At 48.3% G+C, this 12,513-nt stretch overlaps 1 protein-coding gene across 7 annotated transcripts in view; it reads left to right on the top strand.

Annotated features, from left to right (window-relative positions):
* Positions 1–12,513, top strand: part of ATP9B (ATPase phospholipid transporting 9B (putative)) — a 156,566-nt gene that overhangs the window by 73,820 nt on the left and 70,233 nt on the right. For all 7 annotated transcript variants that reach the window (XM_042239458.1, XM_027960865.2, XM_042239456.1 and 4 more), the window contains 2 exons: positions 682–757; positions 7,207–7,283. In XM_042239458.1, coding sequence (XP_042095392.1) covers positions 682–757; positions 7,207–7,283 — 153 coding nt within the window. The remainder of the gene's footprint in view (positions 1–681; positions 758–7,206; positions 7,284–12,513) is intronic.

Raw genomic sequence — 12,513 nt, 5'->3', positions numbered from 1 at the left:
CTGTGTTTGCTTTTGTTGGTTGTTGTTTGATTGTCAGCTCAGCCTGAGGCGTGAACTTGATATCTTGTGTCTTTTCTGAGCCTTTTCTTGGGTATGTGCCATTGTTTTCTGGTTTTTTCCCATATATGCAGTTGCTTTTGAATGTCCTGGTCTTTAATACCTGGCTCCCAAAAGGGGAAAAAGAGAAAAATGGTGGGGGTTAACAGAGCACTGGTCTTTGAAGCCCCCTGGAGATCACTTCTCTGGGTGGGGAGTGGTAGCAGCAGTGGCCACCTGCCTCACTGGCTGCATCTCTGCCACCCGATGCGGCATCAGCGCACAGGTTCCTGGAGCACAGGGTCCTTTTGTCCACCCTGGCTCCCACAGGCAGCTCCAGAAACACGTGTGGCCTCTGGAACTCGCCACCCTTCACCAGCTCCAGATTCCAAATTAGTTGCATCAGATGGATTTTGTCCCTGAGGTTGTTGTCCAGGTGGGGGATCATTCCTGGTGCTTCCTGCTTCACCGTCATCTTAGAAGCCTGTGTAAATTTCCTGTCTTTTTGCCTATGTTTTCACTGCTTTTTCTCTGCTTGCTAATTGAATGCAGCTGATGGACTTGTTTTAACACTGTGGATATCTGAAGTATGAATAATAAAAAAGTTGCTAATTTGCATTTTTCTTTCTTTTCTCTCCCGAATAGGAAGACAGTGATCCACCTGTTCATGAAAGTCTCAGCATAGAAAATACATTGTGGGCAAGCACTGTGGTTGCATCAGGTGAGAAAAGAGTTGTGGTTTCAGCTTGAGTTGGCACGTGTAGGAGACGCTTTGTGTGTTTAAATGGCTCCAGACAAGTGTGTGTCACAGTGCTTTCATCACCGGGGGACCTCATGGGCCTGGCCGGACAGTCTGCTCTCAGATGAGCCCAGAGTCAGGCCCCTGTGTGGTCCTCACACTTTGAGGAGAAACTGAGCCACACGGAGGCTGCTCCTTTGTGGGGAGAGAGTTCTGACACCTGTTTCATGACTTGTCACTGTGCCTTCAAGAAGGTGGTGCAGCAGAACCAGTCTGAGGTCAGGGGGCAGCTGGTGAGTTTAGAGGGGTCTTACACTGCTCATCCATCTAACAGAACACAAGGGGTCGATGTGGTGGGTTGTCTGTGGGGAGGAAGTGTTAGATGAGACAGGGGCCTGACAAGGTGGATCAGATCAGCCCTTTAAGGGCCAGGGTGCAGGTTCTTTCACGTGAAATCGGAGTGTGTTGGTATATTTTTAGGGCTTCCCCGGTGACGCCAGCAGTGAAAATCCACCTGCCAGTGCAGGAGATGCAAGAGATGTGGGTTCAGTTCCTTGGGTCAGGGAAATGACCTGACCCCTGGAGGAGGAAATGGCAACCCACTCTGATATTTTTCCTAGTTGTCAAACAGGCATTTACATATGCATTTCATCAGGTGGATTTCTCTGAGAGGTGTGACACTCTAAGTGCCTCCCCCTTTCCGAAGGTGGTTGACCCTGTGGATGGTACCAGGAGGCGGCAGCCGGGAGCTTTAGGGTGCTAGCAGGGAGGATGCAGGATTGTCTGTCCTGTTGTCCATCGCCAGTGCAGCCTCCCCCTACACTCGGGGCTTTGTGTGGGGTCTCTGCTCCAGACCAGTGTGTGTGCTAGAGTCCTTACAGATCCTGTCCTCAGGAGCTCATGGCAAGAAAGACAGTAAGGAAATGAGACAAAGGCAGTTCCCTGGCAGTCCAGTGGTTAGATGGAGAAGGCAACGGCAAGCCACTCCAGTACTCTTGCCTAGAAAATCCCATGGACGGAGGAGCCTGGTAGGCTGCAGTCCATGTGGTCGCTAAGGGTTGGACATGACTGAGCGACTTCACTTTCACTTTTCACATTCATGCATTAGAGAAGGAAATGGCAACCCACTCCAGTGTTCTTGCCTGGAGAATCCCAGGGACAGGGGAGCCTGATGGGCTGCCGTCTATGGGGTCGCACAGAGTCGGACATGACTGAAGCGACTTAGCAGCAGCAGCAGCAACCAGTGGTTAGGACTCAGTGCTTTCACTTCTGGAGCCCAGGTTCGATCCCTGGTTGGGGAACTAAGATCTTGCAATCTATACGGTGCAGCTGAAACAAAAGGAAAAAAAAGAAAATGAGACAGATCACCTGAGCTTTGCTGAGTGTCTCAGAAGAGTGCAGGGTGCCCTGAAAACAAACAAGTGAAAAGCTCACCTGTCAGGGTCTGAAAGGCTTCTCTCCGAAAGGTACACGTGAACTAGATTTAAAAACAGATGGATGCGCCCAAAGGAGAGGATGCAGTGAGAGACTGGAGCCTGACCGCTCAGCACTGACCACCAGGCGGAGGCCTCATGCCAAGGGCACCGCAGGCTGAAGACAGTGGTCCAGGCCTGTGTGCCCAGCACGCGGAGCAGGGCATTCTCTGTGTGTCTGAACGCATGTGTATGCACACAGGTGACAGGCTGCTCCTACAGAAGAACACCTGTCCCTCTAGAACAGAGAGGAGGAAGTGTGATAGCAGACAACTCTTCAGGTATTACTCTTTGGTGTCATGATGAATTTTTAGTGAAAAGACAGAGGAAGTAAGGATTGCACACCATGAGAGACCTCAGAGATGCCTCCTGAGTCCCAGGTTCAGGGCTGTGCTCAGATGCCACCACTATCAGCAGGGTCACGTCCCCAGGCTGTGTGCAGCTGGGCCAGGCTTGGAGTCCAGGCCTTCATCTTCAGCACTTAGCATGTCGTAGCCTACGGGAAACACTGCAGCATCCACAATTAGGTACCTGGTCACAGATTTTACGTTTCCTGCATCTAGGTGCTGTGTACTTTTTTTTTTTTTCATTATGTTGATATGTATTCTTATAAAGGATCAAGATTGGGTTCACTCATGAAGATATCTGAAGACTCTCTTTGCTTATAAGCCCATTCCATCTTTGTTCCTGCATGTTTGTTAGACTGTCCCCACTGGTCCACAGCCCTAGTGACTTGTGTACTTCTCAAAGAACCGGGCTTGTGGGCCCCAGATAATTCCCTGTGCACACCGTTCCTCTCCTGACCTCACTCCCAGCGTGACCTTGGCAGGTGGTGTAGCTCCCGGTTGTGAACCGTGCATTGCAGACACACGCTTAGGTATGTGTGTGTGCGTACTACTGCAGCTACTGCATAGGTAACCCTTCTTATCAAGGTACAGAATACAGTTGCTGGAGTAGTTTTTCTTCTTAGAGACTGTTTAGGTTGTTTAAAACTGTCCATTCCAAAAGTTTAAATAAAGCACATTTCATTTTAATTTCTATTTAGGAATTTTTAAAATGCAAACTTTTTTCATGAATTTGAAATCTTTTAACACATGCTTAACTATTTAAAAGCCTTATTAATGTGAATAATTTTTATTTTATATTACTTAACTCCCATATACTGAAGTATGCTTAAAATACTTTGGACTTCCAGAAATATTATAGGAACTCTTGTCTTCTTTCACTTGATTACAAATTGAGAAGGAAAGACGAGAATTTTTAAAAATCTTATTCTTCAAAGGTTACGTGTCACTACTATACATGAAATGGGTGACTAGTAAGACCTACTGTGTAGCACAGAGAATGCTACTCAATAGTCTGTAATGGCTTGTACAGGAAAAGAATCTAGAAAAGAGTAGATAAGTTTTATTGATTAATCATTTTGTTTTATTTATCAATATATATAACAGATTCACTTTACTGTTCATTTGAAACTAACCCTAACATTGTAAATCATCTATACCCCAATAAAAATTTAAAAAGAGAAAGTGTCAATTGAATTCAGGTTGCTTCCTGGTGGGGTAAACGCAGGTCTTCCTTCCTTGTAGGAACTGAACGTTTAGGAACAAGGACTAAAGTTGACAGACAAACACAAGGACTGAGGGCACCAGAGAGGGACAAATGGGCTTCCCAGGGGGCCGTGTTCCTCCCCCTTGTTGGTTCAGAGAGCCAGGAACCCACCATGTTTCAGTGACAGGTGGATGTCAGCATGCGATCACAAGTGGCTGAGCCTGGAAACAAGAACGAGTCCTCAAGAGCAGGACCGCGGGGCGTGTGTGCTAGACGGGGTCCAGCTGAGCCCCAGAGCAGGACTGCTGGGTGTGTGTGCCAGACGTGGTCCAGGCAGAGCCCCAGAGCCGGACCGCTGGGCACGTGTGCCCAGACGGGTTCAGGGGGAGTCCCAGAGCAGGAACACTGGGTTTGTGTGCCAGATGGGGTTCAGGGTGAGCCCCAGAGCCGGACCGCTGGGCGTGTGTGCCAGACGGGGTCCAGGGAGAGCCCCAGAGCCGGACCGCTGGGCATGTGTGCCAGACAGGTTCAGGGGAAGTCCCAGAGCAGGATCACTGGGTGTGTGTGCCCAAACGGGGTCCAGGCTGAGCCCCAGAGCAGGACCACTGGGCGTGTGTGCCAGACAGGGTCCAGGGCAGTCTCAGAGCAGGACCGCTGGGCCTGTGTGCCAGACAGGGTCCAGCTGAGCCCCAGAGCAGGACCTCTGGGCGTGTGTGCCCGGATGAGGTCCAGCTGAGCCCCAGAGCAGGACTGCTGTGTGTGTCTGCCCAGACAGGGTCTGGGGGAGTCTCAGAGCTGGACTGCTGGGTGTGTGTGCCAGACGGGGTCCAGGCTGAGCCCCAGAGCAGGACTGCTGGGCGTGTGTGCCCAGATGGGGTCCGGGGGAGTCCCAGAGCAGGACCACTGGGTGTATGTGCCAGATGGGGTCCAGGCTGGGCCCCAGAGCAGGACTGCAGGGTGTGTGTGCCCAGAGTCCAGGCTGAGCCCCAGAGCAGGGCCGCTGGGCGTGTGTGCCCAGATGGGGTCCAGGCTGAGCCCCAGAGCAGGACCACTGGGTGTGTGTGCCAGACGGGGTCCAGGCTGAGCCCCAGAGCAGGACTACTAGGTGTGTGTGCCCAAACAGGGTCCAGGCTGAGCCCCAGAGCAGGGCCGCTCGGTGTGTGTGCCAGACGGGGTCCAGGCTGAGCCCCAGAGCAGGACCACTGGGTGTGTGTGCCAGACGGGGTCCAGGCTGAGCCCCAGAGCAGGACTACTAGGTGTGTGTGCCCAAACAGTCCAGGCTGAGCCCCAGAGCAGGACTGCTGGGTGTGTGTGCCCAAACAAGGTCCAGGCTGAACCCCAAAGCAGTCCGTGTGTCCGGACGGGGTCCAGGCGAGCCCCAGAGCAGGACTGCTTGGTATGTGTGCCCAGGTGGGGTCCAGGCTGATACTGATAAATACAGTAGTGAGAGTAAATATTTGAAAACTTATATAAGAATTTAATGAGTAATTTAATGTTAAGAAAATTGGGACATATATTGTCTCAAAGATTTTTGTTTCTCAATAATTTATTGATGTAGTATTTTACAAAACTAGTCCTCTTGACCACTTAGAAATTTTAAAATAGAACTTGTACCATATAGTTTGCAACACTCTTGCTCTGGAGACAGTTTCGTATCAGATGTCAGACAGCAGGGAAACCCCTTCCCCTCAGGTGTCCCTAGAGACTGGACCGGAGAGCACGGACAGAAAAACAGGATGGAGTTCGAGAGGCAGGAACTGGGGGCAGAGAACAGGTACCAGCCTGCAGCTCGTGATTCAGACTTTGGTCTTGAGGGGCGTTATTGCTCCCCTTCACCTCCTGTGGCCCTACTCCTCCCCTGATGTGCCCGTGGTGGAGCCCTGACTCCGTGCAGGTCTTACTGGTCACTCTTTGTGTCCGCCATTGGCAGAGTGGGAGTCCACAGTCACACAGGGCTCAAGACCACAGTCAATGCAAGCCTCCCAGCTTCACCAGGGGCTTTCAGTTAAAAAGGGAACAAAGGCATACTTCTAAGAAGGAGCAGATGTGACCTCGGAGGGATGTCACGCTGAGCGGGTACCTGGCATCTTTTGCCTTTCCGGGGTTCTGTGGAGGGGTGAGAGAGTGACAGCAGCTGTCCTGCTCCCATGGACCCGAGATCACCACGGCCGCATCTGCCCCACAGGTCCTGCCTCAGTGCTGCAGATTCCACAAGCCACAGTAAAGAGATAGCAGAGGCTCATATAATTGCATGGTTAGTTGTGCAGTGGTTGACTTCAGTCAATAGTATAGACATTGTCTTTCTCACCTCAATTATATTTCTCACCTTCAAATTTTGTGAAAGTTAGGAATATAAATTACTCATAGCAGCAGTTCACAAAACAGACTTCCATGTTTTTGTGTTTAGGTATTTTCACTTTTTTATTTGGCTGCCTCGGGCCTTAATTTCAGCCCACAGGATCTTCCTTGCATTTTGGGGAAGATCCCCTGGAGAAGGGAAAGGCTATCCACTCCGGTATTCTGGCCTGGAGAATTCCATGGCCCGTGGGGTCACAGAATCGGACACAACTGAGTGACTTTCACTCATGCCCTGTGATTTCCCTGCAGCATGTGAGATCTTAGTTCCCCAAGCAGGGACCAAACCTGCGTCCCCTGCACTGCAAGGCGGATTCTCAACCACCGGAGCGCCAGGGACATCCCCATGGTTTTTAAGTTGATATTTCAGAAATGAGTACCTCTGATCTGAGCCTTTGTAATCTATAGGTCATTCTTGGGGCATTTTATCATTCTTTTATCTTAAGCTTGATAGAGCACACAGTTAACATTTTCTTTCTGACATGTATGATTAGAAAACCAAACTTTAAGGAGATGTGAGTAAAAGCGACATACAAATTCCAAAAGCAAATACTGTCTTTATAATAGTTCTCTTACTGTTTTCACTGTCTGTATGCCGAAATGTCCACAAAGTTTCTTGTACCTGGTTGTCCTGAATCTTTACAGTGGAAAGGTGCTCTCAGACTCTTGTTCAACGGAAAAGGCTCACCTGGTGGTGTGTAGTTTGTGGTCGCAAGTTTGGCCAGCTTAACATAGGCTCTCCCAGCGTAACCTCAGTGCTTAAGCCCCGTGTTAGCGGGCGTTCGCGAACGACCGACTTCTGCTGTCACGCTTCCTGCTGTCGCCACAGAGAGTGCGTTTTCATTGCGCGAGAAGTCAGTTGAGTTTTTCAAAGCCTGTTTTTAAAGTTGAGATTAGATTTTATTGCGCTACCAAAATTAAATATGCTGTTAGACAAATATGTATAGAATCAAATGGTACATTAATATTTTCCGTCAAATGATTAACTCGGAGGTGTTAGCCCTGTGCTTACCGTTTGAGTTTCTCTATAAGGGCCACTGTTGTGTTTTGCAGGTACTGTAATAGGTGTGGTCATCTATACTGGAAAAGAGACGAGAAGTGTCATGAACACATCAAATCCAAAAAACAAGGTAGGTTAGATGGAGCACTGACTGCTTTAATGAGCGGCCTCCGCTTTCCCTGGGAGAGGACAGGCGGCTCCGGGCAGCTCGGTCGTGTTAGCTTCATGCATGTCACAGGAGCAGGGCTTCCTGTGTTGGTGATCTGGGACGTGGGTTCTCTGTGTAACAGCAAGCTTATCTGGAAGAATTTTCAGAACAATTTTTCTTTGCTTAATCAGAGTTTTATATATCTCTTAAATTTTCATTGTTATATATATAATTTGCCCATAATTTAACAGTTAATTATGGGTCTTTTAATTTCTCCTCAATCTATTTTATAATTTGCACTCTATTTTTATGTTGATGGTTCACTTAAAATGAATCTGTATTAATCTTTTTATGGTATTTAACTTGATAGTGTATTGTTAAAGTAATTCTAAGTTATTTCCATTTCAGAAGAAGCATGTTGAAAACTAGATTTTAGTTTTAAAGACTGCTAGATTATATTCCTAAAATTTTATTCCTATTATAGTCCTAAAATTGTTATTTATGTAGTCATTGTGTATATAAGTTAAATCATAACAAAAAGTTGGTTGAATTCTCAGTAGTTATTATTTAAGTAACATGTTTTGTATCAAGTCGTAATATATGCTAATATCTGCTGAATGAGAAGCTCTTTCTTACTGCATTTTACTCATTTTTCTTTGAAATATAATTTGTGTGTATCTGAGTAGAACAAAAAGTCCTCTTATGGAGCCGTGCCTGCTATGTGAGTAATTAACAGAAGAGCTTGTCTTCTGTAGGAAATTTTATAACCAAGCGATAGAAATGAAATCATTCTTTGCGAAGATACCTTTTAGGACAGGATGTGTCTCATTTTTTCAGCCAAATAGTATTTTAAAAAATAGTTAACCCTTCAGAGGCTAGCAGAGCATCCCTGATTCTCTGAATGGTTGGGCCATTTGCAGAGCCGCTTTCCGGCGATGACCGAGAGCAGGGGTCACCAGTGAGGTCGATGGGGCTCATGTCTCTGTGTCTGTTAGGGCTCCAGGTGTCTGCCTGGCGCATGTTTACAGAAGTCAAAGAAAAAGGCTGTGCTACTGTTGTTTTAGTAGAAATTCTGATTTTGATAATGGGGAGAAATAAATCTCATCAATTTATATAAACCAAGTTTTATAAACTTTGCTTTAATTTGAGCAAATCAGATATATGTCAGTAATTCTGCAATAGAGTTAAATTATTTAAAAATAAATTATTATACTAATGACAAGAGTTAGCATCACATACATAGTTATGTGTGTTTTCCAGCAAGTATGGTGTTTTTCTTCTCTTCAGTAGGCGAAACTGGGATGTCTAATAATGCATGTATGATTTCTAGGCTTTTTTCCTCAATCATCGTACTTTCACATTTATGATGCTATTTGAGGATAAGTTTAGTTGCAAATATTAGCTCTAAAGTCTTGAGGCTCTTTGCTATAGCTCTGTAGCTCTCCCTCAGCCCTCAGCACAGCTCGCCTCTGTCACTGTCCCTGCCTGCCCACGGCCACTTCTCTTCTCAGGTCACCTTCGGTGTTAGCTCAGTAAGCTGTTCCCTTGGGTGCCAGTGACCTTTCCTGGGTTTATGATGCAGTTAGGAACTCTGACCCTGGAGGCCTGGGCTAGACTCTGGGTGTTGCCACTGACCAGCTCTTTGCCTCCGGGCACTCGATAGATGTTGCCTCTCCTTATTGCCTTTCTATGAGGTGAAATATTAAGTCGAAATGAGTGCCCAAGCCCCACTGCCAGTCAAGACACACCCCCAACAGCTCCTGCCCTGTCAGGCCCTGTGTCTGCCTTCCCCTCCTCCTCTGCTCCTCCTCTCCTCCTCCTCCTGGTTTTAGACAGCCTTCTCAGTGTCCTTGGGTTAGGAAAAGCGTCTTGGTTCTGCAGGATTGGACTTGGACCCTTGCTCGGACACTTGTCGGCCTCACACAGGGAGCAGATGTGTCCCTTCTGTGGCCGCACCTTCCTGGGGCTTGGCCAGCATTTGCTGCAGTCCTTCTGGTGGGAGGCCCTCGCAGTGCTCCCAGCTGCTCACAGGCTGTGCATGTGGTGTCAGGAGCCTGCACAGTGGCCCCCAAGCAGACGGAGCTGGCGGGCCGCAGAGCGGGACCTGCCTTGTCCGTGCGGGGCTGCTTCTCCCGAAAGACACTCTGGGTGATGAAGCACCAGCTTGACATGGAAGCAGTCTTACAAATCAAGGAATCATCTTAGGAGAGAAATAAAATCTCTCAATGTGCATCGGTCATTAAATCTTTCTAAGTGTTAAATGCTAGATTTATAAGAATAAAATTCAGGAAAATGTTACAGGCATGCTACAGTGAGCAAAAAGTAGCTGATGTGATTTATTTAGGGTGAGTTGATGTGTGTCGAATGAAAAGAATGTGTAATGTTTGAATCTTAAACAGAGAAGGGGAGAAAGAAATGTTTAGTATTTGTAAGACATTATTATCTGCAAACTACATCTCAGTAGCTTCCTAAACCAGCTCATTTCTGGATTTCACAGAAACCTAGTGGAAACAAAAACTAACCTTTAAAACGCTTTGACTTTCATCGGACTTCTTCAGGGAAGCCACACTGTTCCTAACCGTCCACTCTGAGAGCTGCCCTGTGAGTGTCTGTGGGGACATTGAGGGATGGAGTGTCAGGTGGAAGGGCACACACCAGACGTTTCCTCTCTGCTTATGTACACATCTGACGCGTGGGCAGGTGCTCTGCTCGGCGCAGCCCCTCGTGGACCTGTCTGGAAACACACCCCAGTGACTGTGGGGATAAGAAGCTGGCATGGCAGGTTGTACACTGCGTCCTGTCTGTCCAGTCAGCAGTGCAGCCGTGTTCTCTTAGCCCGAGCACTGGAGTGACGGGGGCCCTGCGGCCTGCCCCAGCCTTGGAGAGGGAGAATTGGGGATGTGTAATGCCGCGCGCTGCTGCCCACCCGCAGTGTGGTTACGGCGAGCTTCTAGGCCTTTCACACAGAGCTGGAACGAGAAGTGAGGAACCTCACAGAGCCTGCAGGTGCCGGTCATGAAGGGCTGAGGCAGAGGAGAAGTGAGAGGAAGGCGTTTCTGGAGCTCGGGCAGGCTGCGGCAGGTTGGTGCTGTGGATGCCCTGGGGATGAGAAGCTGAAGGGCCAGCAGGTGAAGGAGCGGGGCGTGAACGTCCTGCAGAGACCTGTCTGGGTGCGGGGCGGCCGGGAGTGCTCGGCCGGTGGGGAGCGGGGAAGACCAGGCTGGCTTCTAGGCCAGGCCCGAAGTACCGGAGGAGCCGTGGGAGTGAAAGGTGACCAGTGCCTCCGTGGGGAAAAGATTGTGTTGATTTTGTTTCTGGTGAGAAAATATCACAAGACTATTGATGCTTCCAATAAAAGAAAAGACAGTCTTAGTTTACACAGAGAAAAAATATGTTTTGGAAGAATAAGTTTTGTAGGCATCTGATGAGTAATTTAAATATACAAACATAATTTCTTAACAAGAAATTATATACTGTAATATGGAGAACAGTTACCATCTAAAATATGGCCTGGCTTCTTTGATTTTGTGAAAAATATTTACACTCACAGACACAGAAAACAAAGTTATGGTTACAAAAGGGGAATGAGGGGGTTGAGAAATAAGAGAGGAGGTTGGGATCAGCATACACACAGCACTGCATGTCCCCAGCAGGGGCCTACTGTGCGGCACAGGGAGCCCCTCCAGCGCTGTGGAAGAGCCCGAAGAAGACGGCATGTATAGCTGTACAGCTGAATCGCCATGCTGAGGGCCTAGCCTAACACAGCACGGTGAATCAGCTGTGCCTCAGTAGAAAACAATGAAAATCAAAATAAAGATTCACAGTCATCAGCTAATCTGCCAGTATCTCCCCACTCTCCCCCTACCCCATTACTCCATATTTCATTTGTTTCCTACTTCCATTATCATGAATCCAGAAGGGTCATGTGAATTTTTAACTGCTGTGAGTTCCTAGGATGAAAACCACTACAGTTACAGCACTGTTAGGGAAAGTTAGTGATGATAATTGATGTAGTGAAATTGATGCAGAACAGGATACGAGTTTGAGACTAAAAGCATTGAGATTATTGCTCAACCATTCAGGCCCCTAAATTACTGAGACCCAGCTGCATCTTAGAGTTCTGGTGGAGCCAGTAGCAAGTATGTGGTCTTCTCAAGCTGATTGTCAAGAGCCCCAGAGCAGAAGTGGAGAATGGTCTGGTCCACAGTTCCAGGCTGTCAGGTGGGAGCACCTGAGGAATAGAGGGGTGACAGCTTCCCATATCAGACAGTAACTGCCCACCAACCCCAGCAGGCAGCGAGGTCAGTGCCCCGTGGCCCTGTACATCATCACTCTCAGTACCCACGTCCACTCACAAGGCCCTCCCAGGCTTCTGCACACGGCACAAGTGTCCATCTTTGGGAAGCCCTGAGCCCTCTGGCAGTACCCCCAGGCGCTCTCTGCAGTCCTCGGAGTGTGAGGATCACTTCCCCTTTGAGGCTGGGCTTCTTGTGGACCAGCCTGTGTGCTGTGTAAAATATCCTCCTAGATGCGTGTTAGATCATTTGACCGTTTAGTACTGGTTATTTCATAAAATATACTTTAAAAGTTACATACTCAGCTAGTGTCCAAAGCCTTGTGGGAGCCACTCTCCTTTTTGTCTTCATTTTGTCCGTTTTGTTCTCCAGCAGCTTTTTTAAAGACAACTTCAGACAGCAAAGGAGGAGAGGAATGCAGTCACTCATGGACCTGAACTAGGTTTCACAAGGTGCCCACTGGGTTCATCGCTCTGTGGCGGCAGATATCGTGGGGTTTTATCCCAAGGGTGTCCTTTTATACAGCAGGGAGCCTGGCGCCTTTCAGGGCTCAGCCTCCTGCCTTACGCTGGCCCCTGACCCACACCCCTAGGTTGAGTGGCCCTGGGTTGGTGACATCAGCTTCCCATCCAGGCACTGATCTGACTGAAGTCCCCCCGACCCCCAGGCTTCCCCAGTCCAAACCTCTGGGGTCTCTGACACACACCAGAGACAGAGAGCCACTGTCCCAAGTGGACGCCACTGTCCCAAGTAGACACCACAGTCTCATAAATGAGGATCCTGCATAGATTTATTGGCTGTAACTGAGCTCCGTGACTTGCAGACATCCTGCTTAAATTCATCCTTCTAGAATGGCCTTGAAATTCATTCTATAAATCCAACTTGATAATTTTATAATCAGAAATACTGTTTTATCC

The sequence above is a fragment of the Ovis aries genome, chromosome 23, assembly GCF_016772045.2.
Source record: "Ovis aries strain OAR_USU_Benz2616 breed Rambouillet chromosome 23, ARS-UI_Ramb_v3.0, whole genome shotgun sequence".
Taxonomy (NCBI): domain Eukaryota; kingdom Metazoa; phylum Chordata; class Mammalia; order Artiodactyla; family Bovidae; genus Ovis; species Ovis aries.
This window is presented reverse-complemented; position numbering and strand designations above follow the sequence as displayed.